Consider the following 16591-nt stretch of genomic DNA (forward strand, 5'->3'; position numbering starts at 1 on the left):
TTCAAGGCAGGTAAAAATACAGAAACAGCACTAACTGAACAAATAATCAAAAAACTAGAAAAAGACAACAGCGTAGTAGGAATAAATTTAGATCCCTCCAAAGCATTTGACACTGTCAATTAAGGCATTATTTTAGAAAAACTGGAAGCATTAGGTATTCATGGGACAGGGAAAAAGTGGTTTAAATCATACCTACAAAACAGAACACAGATTGTGGAACTGATGTCTGATTGCTCCAACCACAAAATAAACTTAGTATCAGATGCAAAAAAGGACTGGAAAAAAGGAGTGATGCAAGGCAGTATTCTAGGTCCCTGATTTCACACCTCAGATGGAGCAGCAAAGGCAATACTATTCACAGATGACACTACTAAGTTAATAGGTGCAAACTACTACTGATCAAGTGATAAAGAATGTCTACACTTGGTTCAATGCAAACCAGTTGACATTAAATGCAAATAAAACAAATTATATCCATTTTGGGAAAACATGTCAAAATGTAAATCTTGAACTGTTGTTGGGTGACAAGGCCATAGACAGAGTGACATCAACAAAATTGCTGGGGATTCATGTAGATCAAAATCTTAATTTTAATGATCATGTAATGAAACTTGTGCAGAAACTTAACTCAGCTTGTTTTGCTCTTAGAATTATTGCAAATGTTTGTACTGCAGATGGTGCCAGGATGGCATATTTTAGCTGTTTTCAGTCTCTTGCAACATACGGAATAATATTTTGGGGTTCCACCACTTGCCGTCTAAAACAAATCTTTCTGTTACAGAAGAGGGATCAGAATAATAACACACAGTCATCCACAGACACAATGCAGACCCTTATTCAAAAAGCTTAAAGGTCTAACAATACCTTCTTTATATAGATATACAAATGTGTTTTATATGTTAGGGCCCACCTTACAGATTTTCAGACAAATGCCAACTTGCATAACTACAATACTCGAAATAGCACAGCAGTTCATACTCAGCGAACAAAAAGAACACACACAAAAAGGCATGTGAGCCATATGGGTACAAAACTCTACAACATACTGCCAGCCAACATCAGAAAGTCAGAAGATGAAAACACATTTAAAGTAGAATTTAAGGAATTTCTACTTGAACAATGTTATTACTCGGTAAATGACTATTTAGGCCAATAAATAATTCTGATAATGTATATATTAAGGCAAAACTGAAAACACTGTCTTTCATCCCCTAAAGTATCTGTTAATTTTGTATATCTGATGGACAGCTGCTGAGTGTTGTAATATCTTTACTGAATCATTGTAGTGAATATAAGGGCTTCCTGTTTAGGGAAGACAAAAGTAAAACATTGGGGCAAACAGAGTATGCAGCAGTTACAATACTGTTAGTATACATGTATAAAAAGTTGTATTACTGTGTCTTGTATGACCAAGTATTATTCTTTGTACATTTTTATACAATTTTGTACGTATTATTCATTGTACTACTTAATGTAAAATTTTGTATGTTCCTTTTGCACAAATTGTTTCCAGTAAATTTACATGTACTTTTGGACAATATCCATACAATATTTATTGTCTATAGATGGATATATAAATAAATATTTTGGACATCAGATAAATCATACCATTTCCACATTACCACAATAACTGCACTGTTTCCTATGTTCCTCCAACAAGCTTTATGTATCCTCCACTGCTAGTGCTATGACTTGTTGTCTGCAAGTGGTTATAGCACATTGACATCAAACATATGCAGCAGTCACATTAACATGATTGGACCATGTACTTTGGGCCAGATCCTACTCATATAATTTATAATGTAGATGTTCAGTATGGTCATAGAATTAAAGCACTAAGAGCAAAATGAACATAAAATTAATAAGGAAACAAAATGCAGATACAAGTCTGATCATTAGGTACTTCAAATAAATAATTTCCATGTAGGTTATTCAAGGACTGTTTATTTCATATAACTCATTTCTGTAGCTATCATCATCCAAACAAAACACAGAACTCTTAATCTCTGTACTCCTTGATGGCAGTAGTTGAAATACTCTATAGAAAAAAAAACCTCAAAAGAATTTAGGCATAGTTTAGAAGAGAATGGGTGCTTGAATAGTATAGGTGTTGTGATAACATCTTGGTTCAATCATTAACATGAAGCTCAGCAGACAGAGACATGTTTTACACATATGTGGAATCTTTACTGTGTCACAAACATTTAAGAAAATTAAGAGATATAACATAGTTCCTTCTAATTATCAACTCTGCACTTTTTGATAACCGTATCAGCTTTGGATAACAGTTATGGAGCTAGTCAGCGGATTTATAGTGTCCTAATCCAGAAGAAAAATATAATGATAATATTAACTAAGAAACTATGTCTTAGCAGTCCCATTTTCATCCAGACAGAACTAATGAAAAACCTTCAGAAAATATGTCAGCACGGCATCAAATGTGATAAAGAAAACCAGGAAACCTTTAGTATGAAATCAGGTTCCATATTCATAAAATATTGACTATTCATAACACTGAAAAGTTTTCTGAAAGTGACATTGAGAATGTTTGATGTGTTACCTGTTGGGATACAATCATTAGGTAGGAAACCATGTGTCTCCCGATATTGTAATGTTGTTGTTGTTGTGGTCTTCAGTCCTGAGACTTGTTTGATGCAGCTCTCCATGCTAATCTATCCTGTGCAAGCTCCATCATCTCCAAGTACCTATTGCAACCTACATCCTTCTGAAGCTGCTTAGTGTATTCATCTCTTGGTCTCCCTCTACGATTTTTACACTCCATGCCGCCCTCCAATGCTAAATTTGTGATCCCTTGATGCCTCACGACAAGTCCTACCAACCGATCCCTTCTTCTAGTCAAGTTGTGCCACAAACATCACTTATCCCCAATCCTACTCAATACCTCCTCATTGGTTACGTGATCTACCCACCTAATCTTCAACATTCTTCTGTAGCACCACATTTCGAAAGCTTCTATTCTCTTCTCGTCCAAACTATTTATTGTCCATGTTTCACTTCCATACATGGCTACACTCCATGCAAATACTTTCAAAAACGACTTCCTGACACTTAAATCTATACTCGATGTTAAGAAATTTCTCTTCTTTAGAAACGCTTTCCTTGCCATTGCCAGTCTACATTTTATATCCTCTCTACTTCGACCATCATCAGTTATTTTGCTCCCCAAATAGCAAAACTCCTTTACTACTTTAAGTGTCTCATTTCCTAATCTAATTCCCTCAGCATCACCCGACTTAATTCGACTACATTCCATTATCCTCGTTTTGCTTTTGTTGCTGTTCATCGTATATCCTCCTTTCAAGACTGTCCATTCCATTTAACTGCTCTTCCAAGTCCTTTGCTGTCTCTGACAGAATTACAATGTCATCGGCGAACCTCAAAGTTTTTATTTCTTCTCCATGGATGTTAATGCCAATTCCGAACTTTTCTTTTGTTTCCTTTACTGCTTGCTCAATATTCAGATTGAATAACATCGGGGAGAGACTACAACCTTGTCTCACTCCCTTCCCAACCACTGCTTCCCTTTCATGTCCCTCGACTCTTATATCTGCCATCTGGTTTATGTACAAATTGTAAATAGCCTTTCGCTCCCTGCATTTTACCCCTGCCACCTTTAGAATTTGAAAGAGAGTATTCCAGTCAACATTGTCAAAAGCTTTCTCTAAGTCTACAAATGCTAGAAACATAGGTTTGCCTTTCCTTAATCTTTCATCTAAGATAAGTCGTAGGGTCAGTATTGCCTCATGTGTTCCAACATTTCTATGGAATCCAAACTGATCTTCCCCGAGGTCGGCTTCTACTAGTTTTTCCATTCGTCTGTAAATAATTCATGTTAGTATTTTGCAGCTGTGACTTATTAAACTGATAGTTCGGTAATTTTCACATCTGCCAACACCTGCTTTCTTTGGGATTGGAATTATTATATTCTTCTTGAAGTCTGAGGGTATTTCACCTGTCTCGTACATCTTGCTCACCAGATGGTAGAGTTTTGTCAGGACTGGCTCTCCCAAGGCTGTCAGTAGTTCTAATGGAATGTTGTCTACTCCGGAGGCCTTGTTTCGACTCAGGTCTTTCAGTGCTCTGTCAAACTCTTCACGCAGTATCGTATCTCCCATTTTATTTTCATCTACATCCTCTTCCATTTCCACAATATTGTCCACAAGTACATTGCCCTTGTATAGACCCTTAAATACTCCTTCCACCTTTCTGCTTTCCCCTCTTTGCCTAGAACTGGGTTTCCATCTGAGCTCTTGATATTTATACAAGTGGCTCTCTTTTCTCCAAAGGTCTCTTTAATTTTCCTGTAGGCTGTATCTATCTTACCCCTAGTGAGATAAGCCTCTACATCCTTACATTTGTCCTCTAGCCATGCCTGCTTAGCCATTTTGCACTTCCTGTGGATCTTATTTTTGAGACGTTTGTATTCCTTTTTGCCTACTTCATTTACTGCATTTTTATATTTTCTCCTTTCATCAATTAAATTCAATATTTCTTCTGTTACCCAAGGATTTCTACTATCCCTCGTCTTTTTACCTACTTGATCTGCTGCTGCCTTCACTACTTAATCCCTCAGAGCTACCCATTCGTCTTCTACTGTATTTCTTTCCCCCATTCCTGTCAATTGTTCCCTTATGCTGTCCCTGAAACTCTGTACAACCTCTGGTTCAGCCAGTTTATCCAGGTCCCATCTCCTTAAATTCCCACCTCTTTGCAACTTCCTCAGTTTTAATCTACAGTTCATAACCGATAGATTGTGGTCAGAGTCCACATCTGCCCCTGGAAATGTCTTACAATTTAAAACCTGGTTCCTAAATCTCCGTCTTACGATTATATAATCTATCTGATACCTTTTAGTATCTCCAGGATTCTTCCATGTATACAACCTTCTTTTATGATTCTTGAACCAAGTGTTAGCTATGATTAAGTTATGCTCTGTGCAAAATTCTAACAGACGGCTTCCTCTTTCATTTCTTAGCCCCAATCCATATTCACCTACTACGTTTCCTTCTCTCCCTTTTCCTACTGTCGAATTCCAGTCACCCCTGACTATTAAATTTTCGTCTCCCTTCACTACCTGAATAATTTCTTTTATCTCATCATACATTTCTTCAATTTCTTCGTCATCTGCAGAGCTAGTTGGCATATAAACTTGTACTACTATAGTAGGCATGGGCTTCGTGATATTGTAAGACTAGCATAATCTGCCCTGTCATGAGTGGTGAAGCATTGACATTTTGTATTTAACCCTTTCTCTGCTCTGCATGTGTTAACACGCGCGCCTTTGTACCTGTCCCTGTGTGCTCTGAACGTGTTGACTCGTGCCACCAGTCCTTCTACCTGGTACTCTGAACGTGCCTACCCGTAGACATGTTCAGAGTACCAGGTAGGAGGACTGGTGGCACGCGTAACCATGTTCAGAGCACACAGGGACAGGTACAAAGGTGTGCGCGTTAACACGTCCAGAGTAGTTAAAGGGTTAATAATAATAAAAATTAAAATAAATTGCCTTAAATCATTGATGGTTAGTTAAATATAGGACATAATCCAAGCAAGACATCAACATGTGTCTTTTATTGGCACTGATTGAAAACGTTTAGGTTTCAGTAAATAATGAGCCTACCAGCCTCATTAGTTCTCTCCTGCTTAAATAAAAGGTATTTACTGTTGGTGGCTAGTACACTCTTAATACCGCTAGCTCTTTCATTCTCCTGTATGATCTAAGAAGGTTCTAACATTGTGATGTAAGGTACTGCAACAGTGTTCTTTCAAGCACATGGTTTTGTCCAAGCTAAGATGGTTGGCTGCTAGTACCTTCCCTACTCGGGAAGAATTTGCTATAAAAGAAGCCTCATGAAAACATTGCAAATCACAGGAATATAATAGGTACTGTGTTGGGTAATCCGGAAGTTTCTGGGAATTAGCTGTGTCAATAACAACTTAGCAAAAGTACTCGTATGCAATGTTGTGGATAACATGGTAATCATCAATCATACCCATGTTTGGATTCTCCTTTCTCCTAAGAGAATGTCCAAGCTCTGGACAAATAATAATAATATAAACAGTAGATCACATCTCAAGCGGATGTATAATACTAGCAAATACAGGATACCCCAGAAGACATGACAATGTAGCAAAAATAATACATCAACAACTTGCCATACAACATAAACTAATAAAACAACACGTTCCCACATACAAGTATGCACCCCAAAATGTACTGGAGAATGATGAATACAAATTATACTGGAACAGAACCATTATAACAGATAAAACACCACCACATAACAAACCTGACATCATACTTACCAATAAAGAGAAGAAATTAGCACAACTAATCGAAATATCCATACCCAATACAACAAATATACAGAGGAAAACAGGAAAAAAATTGAAAAATACAACCAACTGGCTGAGGAAGTCAAAGACATGTGCAATCAGGATAAAGGTGACATTATACCAATTGTACTATCAACTACAGGAGTCATACCACACAATATCCACCAGTACATCAACGCAATACAGCTACATCCAAACATATATATACAACTACAGAAATCTGTAATTATTGATACATGTTCAATTACCCAAAAGTTCCTAAATGCAATGTAACATATACCGTACAGTTAGAACGAAGTCACGCTTGATCAAGGTCTGCGTCACTTTCCATTTTTAACCAGACATAACGTCTGAGAAAGGAAAGAAATAATAATAATATCCAAAGAACCATTTGCCAGGAATGTTAAACCTATAGGAGAGAGAGAATCTCACTTTGTGAGTGGAACAGCTGCCAACTTGCAGGTACTGATGCATGTTTCTGTGTCTGAGATATTCTGAGGTATGGAGATATCATAACTGAGACGGAGGTCAAAACTGAGCATGGTAACACAAAATTTAGAAAAGATCAGATGGACTTCATTTTGTAAGTTGTCGCTTTGTCAAGACTTTGAATCCTTAACATAAGAAAATTTTTGAATCTCATTTGTTAAAAGGACACCATTTTCAAGGAAGTCCAGCACCATAATAAATCAGAGTAAAATGTTGTCAGTATATTGTAAATAAGGGGATGAAAATCTGTGGAATTTGAGAAAGTTATCCACATAAAGGCTGAAACAATAAGACACCCTAGCTTCCAAGGCCAAATCACTGATGTTTGTAAGTCCATCACTCAAATGTGAAGTAGTTACTGGTGACTATAAAACTAATGAGAGGTGTACAGACATCACAGATTCGCTTTCACCTGGATGCCACCTTAAGAGTTGGTCAGCACCAGGCGGACAGGGAAGGAGGTTGGTGTAAAGAGAGATTACATCAATGGTGACTATAGTTGGAGACACGGATGACGGTAGTCGAGTTTAGGCTTGTTCTGTGCACGTAAGTCAGGCATTCTCCAACACCCAATTAGTGTTCAGTAGTGTTCTGAGCACTCTGCTATGAGTGCGGTAACTAGTGTGAGCATTAAACTAGATCGTAGCGAATTGTTTCTTGAATTTTTATACCATTTGTTGCGAGTTGTCATCGCTGATGGTGGTGGAACAGTAATCAGCTCTGAAGCAACAAATGAGGAGGCTATGATAAGCATGTGTTCTTCTCAACACCTGTGCTGATCTATCAGGAGAGACAAAATGTTGCAAGGAGGTATGGAGGGGTTGAAGTAGGAATTACAGAACTGAACAGCTGTTAACTTTAAAACTTGCCCACACTGTTAATTTTACTTATTTTTTCCCTAGACAATCAGGCATAGACAATGCTCCTGAATACATATTTAAAAAATGTGTAATAGTACTAACTAAGCGCCTATTTCATTTTTGCAACTCTTCGTCGTGTAGAGGTGTTTTTCGAGAAAAAATGTCGAAGGTACGGTCTCTCTTCAAAAAGGGAGACAAAACAAATGAAAACAGCTAAACAACTACAGACCTATCCCTCAGCTGTTCCTTATTTTTTTTTTACCGAGAACCCAAATGGAATCAGAAAAAAACAAAATCAATAGAAAGAGCAATTTTTGATTATAAAAACAAAGCACTGAACTGCAACAGACCAGAAGGAACATGTATCAGCAATTTTTCTGGACCTCACAAAGGCCTTTGATATGATAAGACCACAACTTACTGCTACAAAAATTGGAATATGCAGGAATTAGGGGGGTTGATATGAGAATGGGTGACATCATACCTAAAAATCAGAGGGGAGACAGTAGAAAACACACATCAGGAAGAGAACATTATGTATACCTACCACTCTAAAAGAAAAGAAATTATTTACAGTGTGTCCCAAGATTCTATTTTAGATCAGTATTATTCTTGATATTTATCAATGATCTCAAGTCATTCAGCAAGTCTGAGACGTATACAATATCTTCAGATGACACAAATAAATTTATAAAAGGCAAAACTGCTGCAGACTACAATGTTGTTGTTGTGGTCTTCAGTCCTGAGACTGGTTTGATGCAGCTCTCCATGCTACTCTATCCTGTGCAAGCTTCTTCATCTCCCAGTACCTACTGCAGCCTACATCCTTCTGAATCTGCTTACTGTATTCATCTCTTGGTCTCCCTCTGCGATTTTTACCCTCCACGCTGCCCTCCAGTACTAAATTGGTGATCCCTTGATGTCTCAGAACATGTCCTACCAACCGATCCCTTCTTCTGTAAAATACAAAATTGCTCCTCACACATTGCAGAACGGTTCACCAGCAACACTCTTGTCTTCAAAACTTAAACATAAATACCAAAATGGGAATTTAATCCTACTCTACTGCCTAATCACTGTACCTTGTCAGTCAGTATAAATGTGAAAGCTAACTTATTCTGGCATCTCGTGTGAAACAAAAATAGCCTCACAATGGTTAAGATGGCAGTTTTATTTAAGAGAAATCAGAAATATACTAGTCTTGCCATACTGACACACACTGTGCCAAATTATGTAATTCACTTCAGGCGAATTTAACACAGCCACAGCCAATTCCCATCTTGTCATCACTACTTAGATAGTCAGTGCATGTCCCATTAAATCAATGCTGATGAGACAATAACCTACTTTCCTTTGCATTAGTCAACTAAGACAGCACAACAAACAAAAAGTTATGCATCAAATTGTTAAGGCAATGGAAGTTCCGCAACAAGAACAATGAATAAAAATGAGAAAAGAAAACCACTCACTCACCTGAAGTTGATATGGGCTGAGCTCACATAGGTAACAACAGATAATTTTCACTATCTTTTTGAATAAGTGACTGCTGTCTTTGCACACTTTTTAAAGGCATAATTCATTTTAAGAAATTTAAGGAAACCTAACATCTGTTTTAACCACTGCACTTCATTTGGTATAGATGCCAAAAGCTACTTTGCAAAATGTACACATGCCAAGAAAAATGATTTACAGGGAATAATGAGATCTGTTACATTCTGGATCTGTCAGATATCACACTGATGATGTACTAAACATCACATGTTTAATACTCAAAACTTTAGCTTTTGAACAGCCTCTTTCTTTAACTAAAGCAAATTGATGTGCAGTTCATACATTCATGTATCAGAAAACAGTAGTCACACTACCTGCGAGGATGCAGGAGTCAAGGAGAGAGTAGCAGGATAGCATGAGGCAGGTCTTTTGACAGATGACTCAGTGGCTGCACGAGGTAAAAGGTGTGTGTGTGTGTGTGTATAGGGGGGAGGGGAAGGAGGGAGTGAGGGGGGGGGGGGAGAGAGAGAGGGGGGGTGAAGGCAGCACGTGTTGTGCATGCTATGAACAGGGAAGGGTCAGTGTGGACAGCTTTCCCTCCCCCTATGTGGGTATATAATGACAACATTATGAAAAGAATAGAGTGCTACTCACCATATAGGGGAGGCGTTGAGTCACAGACAGGCACAACAAAAAAACTGTTACACATGCAAGCTTTCAGCCAGAAGGTCTTTTTCTAAAATAGAAAAACAAACAATTCGTGCACGCACAATTCACACAAAGAACCACTGTGTCTGGCCAGTGGCCATACGTGTGCGAGTTGGGCTCTGTTTAAGTGTGTGTTTTTTCTACGTTAGGAGGAGGCCTTTTGGCCCTAAGCTCACATGCATAGCTGTCTTTATGTTGTGTCTGTCTGCTACTCAAAGTGTGTGAGCCTGAAAGCTAGTGTGAATACTGTTTTATGTAACAAGTGTCTATGTGCCACACATCAGTCCACTACATGTGGGTACAGTCTTTCCATCATTTTATGTACTGCTCCTTCTCAGAATTTCCATTATCGCTATTTCTTTAACCAAATTCCGCATGCCTTCTCCCACTGCCCTGTGTCCACATAATATAATTTGATCTGAAATTGTTAAGACATAGATTTCATATGTGTGCAGTGCTAATGGCCATTTATTGTTTCACATTTTGTATAGGCTAACTGAAAAGCGAGCTGGCAAGTTCCACATTCCTGCTAAAAAATGGTTTTATCTACAAGCCACAGAGTGTTAATTTTTCACTAAATGTATTAACACTATACAGAACACAAAAGTTAGTAAATAATACAACCAACACAAGAGCTGTATAAAAAGAGAAGCTTCATGAATCGCTGCACACAGCACTACACTGTTATACAAGGAACTGTTTCTTACGAGTTCCTGTAGAGTAATTGTTGTGTTCCTCTGAGAAGCACCATTTCCTCCATTATGAGTGATGCCCGCTCTTCAGTTTGCAAACAGATAATACATATTTTCTCTGACATATGTTCCCATACTTACTTTGTTGTCAACTGCAAACATGTACATCAATCTCCAACCGATTACTGGTTCACTTTAATTAGTTGCACAACTCTACCACAGCCACTTATCTGCTCACTTATAATTAAGTGCTCTTTTTATGCAGCTCTTGTGTTTGTTGTATTATTTACTAACTTTTGGGTTCTGTATAGTGTTAATACATTTAGTGAAAAATTAACACTCTGTGGCTTGTAGATAATTATAATTAAGAGCAAAACAATAGAGAGAGACAAGTAGAGATTGAATTTTACTCACACACTCAAAATAATGCAATTTGTTCTATCCACACATGATATTCCGCTTGCTTTAAGAAAAAATTACTTTCCTACATGTCCCACGATCGCAGATCAGTCTTCGTATTGCTCTGTTGGTAACAGATGACCAGTTAAAACAGGTCTAAGACCTAATCTGTGAGTATTGTATGCTTAAATTACTTTTCTATGGTAAGCAAATAACAACAATTTCAAATATTCTCAAAATTGTTATTTTTCAAAGTCCACGAAAAACAGTGTGTTCCTATTGCATCGAAGTTAGTTCAGTATAGTCAAAATAATATTCTGGTTTAGAATCAACTGATTTTAGTTTTTAATAAACTTTTACTAGTAAATAACAACAAAATATTAAGGACAAAAGTAGGCCTATGTATAACTTGTTAGATCGAACACAGTACAACAAGATTTATTGTCAGAAGTTTCACACAATTATGAATGTATAGCAGTGGATGCACAGAATACAAAAAAATGTACTAATTTTTTTAAAATTATTTTTATCAACCTATGCTAGTGCTATATATTGTATGAATTTGTCAATCCAATGTAAACACAAACACACAAAGGTATTGCATGGAAGTTCAGTCACATTTTGGAAACCATAATATTCAGTAGACTATCTTTCAATATTTTATGGCAGGCAGAAATAAACTGAAAGATGACAAGTTCACATATGAGTAAAAGTCTGTTCATAAAATGGATTTCGATTTTTTTAAAAGCAGCAGGGAGTAATGTAAAGGACAATCAAAGCAGATAAAACTATATAAAAATTCTTTTACACTCACTGTTTTATCTGTACATCTGCATACAAAAACATTGAAAATAAAAAATATATAATCAGTCTTCTCAATGAATAAACAAAAGTCTTTGAGAAGTGGACATAAATATTTCAAATCGGCATTCTAATGGCAAGTGTTAGATCATTCTGGGACAGGATACAAACACAGTACAAGAAGATTTATATTCTGAAGATTACAAGTCAATTGAGACAACGTGAGGAGGTGTGAATATTGAAAATGACAAGCTCGTCACAATTTTGTTCAATAAGCAGGTCTACTTGTCAACTGCAATAGTGAAACAAAGGGCAAACAAATCAGTTGCAACATTTGAACTGAATGTCCCCCTTATGCAGATGTTAAATTTTTATCGTTCAATGTAACAATAGGTGTACTACTTTATTTTGTACAGCTTTTTCAGAATCTTCTGAACAGTTCCACATTTGATTGTGTTCTTTTCAAATCATATTTCCGAAATTTCCACATAATAATCACACACTGAGAGGAAATTGAAACTTATCGTGTAAAAAACTGATGAATAAGCAACATAAATATAAAAATAGTGATGTTATGGAAGAGGTCAATACTTGCAAATGAGGACCCAAAGCAATGGACAATAATCAAATCATTGATTATAAGTTCTGGTTTCATCATACGGGGTTTTCCCCCTTTAATAAACAAGTAATTTTTATGATAAACATACATCAAGAACCAGGTGGCACCTTGAAAAAAAAAGCTAGAAAACTGAACTTTCAAATAAACACACTGCAACCTTGTCCAACTCACTCCATAACAACATAGTAATTTGTGTGTACATTCCATCAAACAATAAATCTTCCAATCAAGTGAAGTCGCTGTCTCTTGACCTGTGGCAATGGTTAAGGCTTAAAAAGGAAAACATACTCCACACTAATGAACACAGACCAAGTGATTACTCAATAATAAAATAAACCAATCCACTAATACACTGTTAGCAACTTATCAGACTGTGGCAGGAACTTTGCCACATACATGAAGTTTTGCACTACTGCTTTATGAAATGTTGCATCCCTTCAATTTCCAGTTTGGTTTGACCAATCCTTTCTCTCTTAATCATCTCTTCTTAGTTCCTAAGCAACTCTACTATTTTTTCTGTAATCCTATATGTACCCCGAATCTGAGGCCTTTTTCTTTCATTTTACAATGCTCTAAATTCTAGCTGTTGGCTAAATATATTCCATCTTCTCTTCCTATTCCCTTGGATTCATTCCATTCTGCATTACTTTAAAACCAATGTGTACATGCCATATCTGCATGTCTGAGTGACTGTACGCAAAGCAGGAGAGGGAGGGGTGAGAAAAAGGGGGTGTGGGCATGGAGGATGGATTCCATATCACGCATATAAAATTCACCCACAATATTTTAAATGCAATACTATGACCCAGAAGCAGTAGTAATTTAATGAATTATAAATGTAGCACAAGAGAGTTGTCTTATATTCAAAATACACCAATAGCACAATAATAAAATTTTAACAAATGAGTAAAAAAATAGTCACAGTAAATATATCATTCACAAAACAGCCAAATGCTGTAGGAACATCTCCATTGTAGAAGCTCACCATAAACACAATGATCACATCTCACACGTATTTCCATTTTTTGTCAAAATTAAGGGAAATCTCATTTGTACTGCTGTGGCAAAAGTTTGCAAAGTCCTTCCTGAATTGTACGCATAGAACTCAAGTCAGATCGCACAACTTCTACAAGGCGATCAATGCCATCTTGTTCCATTTCCAGAAATTTTCGTAAGTCATCACCAAACATTGCTGAACTTCGTAAACCACTTCCTGGTCCTGCTGTGCCATCAACTCCTCGCCTCAAGCGTACCTGAGACAGACTTTCATTCAGTCGAGCTTTAACAACAGATGGAGCAGAAAGATGGGCTTGAAGTGCCTGCAATCGACTCAACAGAGCCTCTTCACGAGGGTCAAGCGCTTGCCCTGCTTTACGTCTGATCTGCTGTCTGCCAACTACAACTAGTGCTCTATGCTCCAAAGAAAGTGCTCGGCGACGTTGCTCAGAAACCTTAGCAGCTGTACGTGCCAATGCTGCACGCAAAGTAGAAACTTCAGCAGCTGATCTATCTAATGCTGCTAAGTGTGCAGCTGCCTCACGTTCTTGGGCTTTAGCACGTGCTGCAAGTGCTTCAAATCCAATGACAGGGACAGGTATGAGATTAGCTGAATCTGGATTTTCAGCCTGTGCTTGTTTCCAGAGACGGGCATCAATACCTGGAGGAGGCTCTGAGAGATATCGTTCCACTTCAGGAGACAACAGGAGAGTGAGGGGCAGCACTGACTCTGCACCCAGCTGGGTCAAATGTTGACGTATGCCCGCTGCCAGTTCTGCTGCTCCACAGCGACGTTTTGCTGTTCCTAACTGCTGTTGTGCTTCTTCAGCATAAAGGCTCACTGTTGTTCTCTGAGGTCCTACAGAGCGAATACTGTCGATGTGAATTGTAGCTCTATCTCCCAGTGCAGTTTGCAAGATCTGGACAAGCTGCGACTGGCCAGCTCGCACATCTGCCTCTGCCTTTGCAAATGTCAGCAATACAAGCCCTTCACGAGCTTCTTCAGGATCTACTCTGCGACTGTAAGCTATACCCTTAAATCGACACAAAGGGTTAGCAGGAGTAAATTCTACAGGTGGTTGGCCTGGTAAAAAGTAACCTTTTCCACAACCCCACAAAGCCTGAAGCATGTTAAATTTTGCCAGTACTTGATCGCGTTCATCACCAAATATCTGTACAAAGTACACAGCCCTTGCAATGGCCTCTTCCCCTTTCAAAGGTGCTTGTTGCTGCTGCAAAAATGACTGCTGCTGTTGTGGTTGAGAAAATAAACCAGTGCTTCCAAATGCCCCTATCGATGTCGCCGGTTTTGCACCAAACGCGCCAAAAGATCCAAATCCAGTTTGTTGCTGGCCGGTAGTTCCAAATCCACCAAATGTCGGAGCAGTTCCTGTCCCAGATACGGCTGATCCAGCACCAAACTGTAGACTGCCAGTACCAAATCCACCAGTCCCAGCTGCTGTTGTGGTTGTGGCACCAAAGCTGAAACCAGTATTCTGTGTTGATCCAAGGCCACCAAAACCAAAACCTGTTGTTGTTGTGGCTGCTGTAGTACCCAGGCCAAAACTTGGAGTACCAAACGAGAAACCAGTGGCTGCCGGTTTTGCAGTTGTCGTTAACGAGGAGCCAAAACCAAAAGATGGTGCAGACGTTTGCGTTGGGAACTTCGCAGTATTACCGAAACTGAATGCCATTGTGTTAACTTAAAATAGGGCTGTTAAAGTACCACCCCACCTTCAAATTCCTAACTTCCTGGCCACAAAAAACGTTCTTCCAACATACATTTGCTTTACAAGCAACCTGTTAACATTACGCAATCGTGAAATTAGTCAAGTATATTGAAGACATGATCAAAACCTAAATGCTGGTGGAAAACGCTCTTCAATTAACGGTTACTGAGAATGAATTTTAGTTCACACCAGGATGCCAATTAATGCAAAAACTGCCACATTACGAAACCAGTGCAGCGTTCCTGTAATAGGTCACGGATATTATATTCTACGCTAACGATTCACTTTATTGTCACACAGTTATGCAGCACCCACTAACAATCTCAACTGTCCGTCGTCAATGTGTGTTTATGTTTCCACCACAATATCTAATGATTACTGCTTTAAGTAAGCGAACTTTTGCACAAAATTTAAATATTTGTTCCTGATAAATTAGAAAAAAATCAGTACAGTGATCTTCTTTACAGGGCGCGAAATCAAATATATTTACAGCTCATAAGAAACTGGACAGTTGTCAATTAGTTTTTCACACTTCATGTGTACCATGTCCCACCATTAACAGAAATAATCGCACTCCCTATTTATTACCGCAATACACAGAATTTAAATATCAACATTCCAAACGTTATATACGAAAGATATGTCACATTACCATGTCATCAAAGATTACACATTCAGAACACTTGACGCCATGTCGCTACATGCATGAATTACTTACGCGTGCATCTCCCCACCGCTACCATTACATGCAAATTAGCTTAACCCCACGTCGAAGTTGGAAACACTACTGACGCGACTTTCAAAATGCAGAAAAGTGAACATATTCGTACGGGAGCTACTGTAGTTGCGCAGCTTATAGCTGAAGAGCTTATAGTGACGATAACGAAGAAGAAATGGACCCAAAAATGTTGGGTACAAAAATGGGTATCGCGCAGATATGCACGACTACCCATGACGTGCTGGCTCTATACATGAAGGCATGAGTAGACCGTTTCTTGCTGCAGTAAGAAGGTTGAGCCGACGTGCCGAGTAGCAGCCAAAATAGGTGATACCGCATGAGATGAGGTGATAGCTGATAAGGTCGTCTAAAACGAGAATGAAGATTGGAGTTTGCAAGTAGTGAGACTTTGGTGAGGAGGGGGCAGGGGGATGCAGTGAAGCGGATGCAGTGCACATGCTTTGCTGTGATGACAGTGGTTGGGCAGGGCATGACTTTTAGCAGCCATTAATGTCAGAAACCCAACTGCAGAAACGTTGGAAGTGATGGAATCCAATTCGACCTCTGACGAGAGGTAGTACTGTCGAGAGAATGTCTCTGGTGGTGTGCCATCATAGATGCATTGTTCATGTTGTAGTTCTTCCACAACAAGAGGTCACCGATTAGTTTGACTGAGATCTTATCAGGTCAGAACTGGTGTAGCTCCACTCGCGACATAATTAAATTGTCGT

At 38.4% G+C, this 16591-nt stretch overlaps 1 protein-coding gene across 1 annotated transcript; it reads right to left on the reverse strand.

Annotated features, from left to right (window-relative positions):
• Positions 1 to 11401: 11401 nt before the first annotated feature.
• On the reverse strand, positions 11402 to 15760 carry LOC126094877 (probable nucleoporin Nup54). Its single transcript, XM_049909513.1, has one exon. The coding sequence runs from the start codon at positions 15104 to 15106 to the stop codon at positions 13463 to 13465; it is 1644 nt and encodes a 547-aa protein (XP_049765470.1). The 5' UTR covers positions 15107 to 15760; the 3' UTR covers positions 11402 to 13462.
• Positions 15761 to 16591: the final 831 nt, after the last annotated feature.

Source organism: Schistocerca cancellata, chromosome 1, assembly GCF_023864275.1.
Source record: "Schistocerca cancellata isolate TAMUIC-IGC-003103 chromosome 1, iqSchCanc2.1, whole genome shotgun sequence".
NCBI classification, from domain to species: domain Eukaryota; kingdom Metazoa; phylum Arthropoda; class Insecta; order Orthoptera; family Acrididae; genus Schistocerca; species Schistocerca cancellata.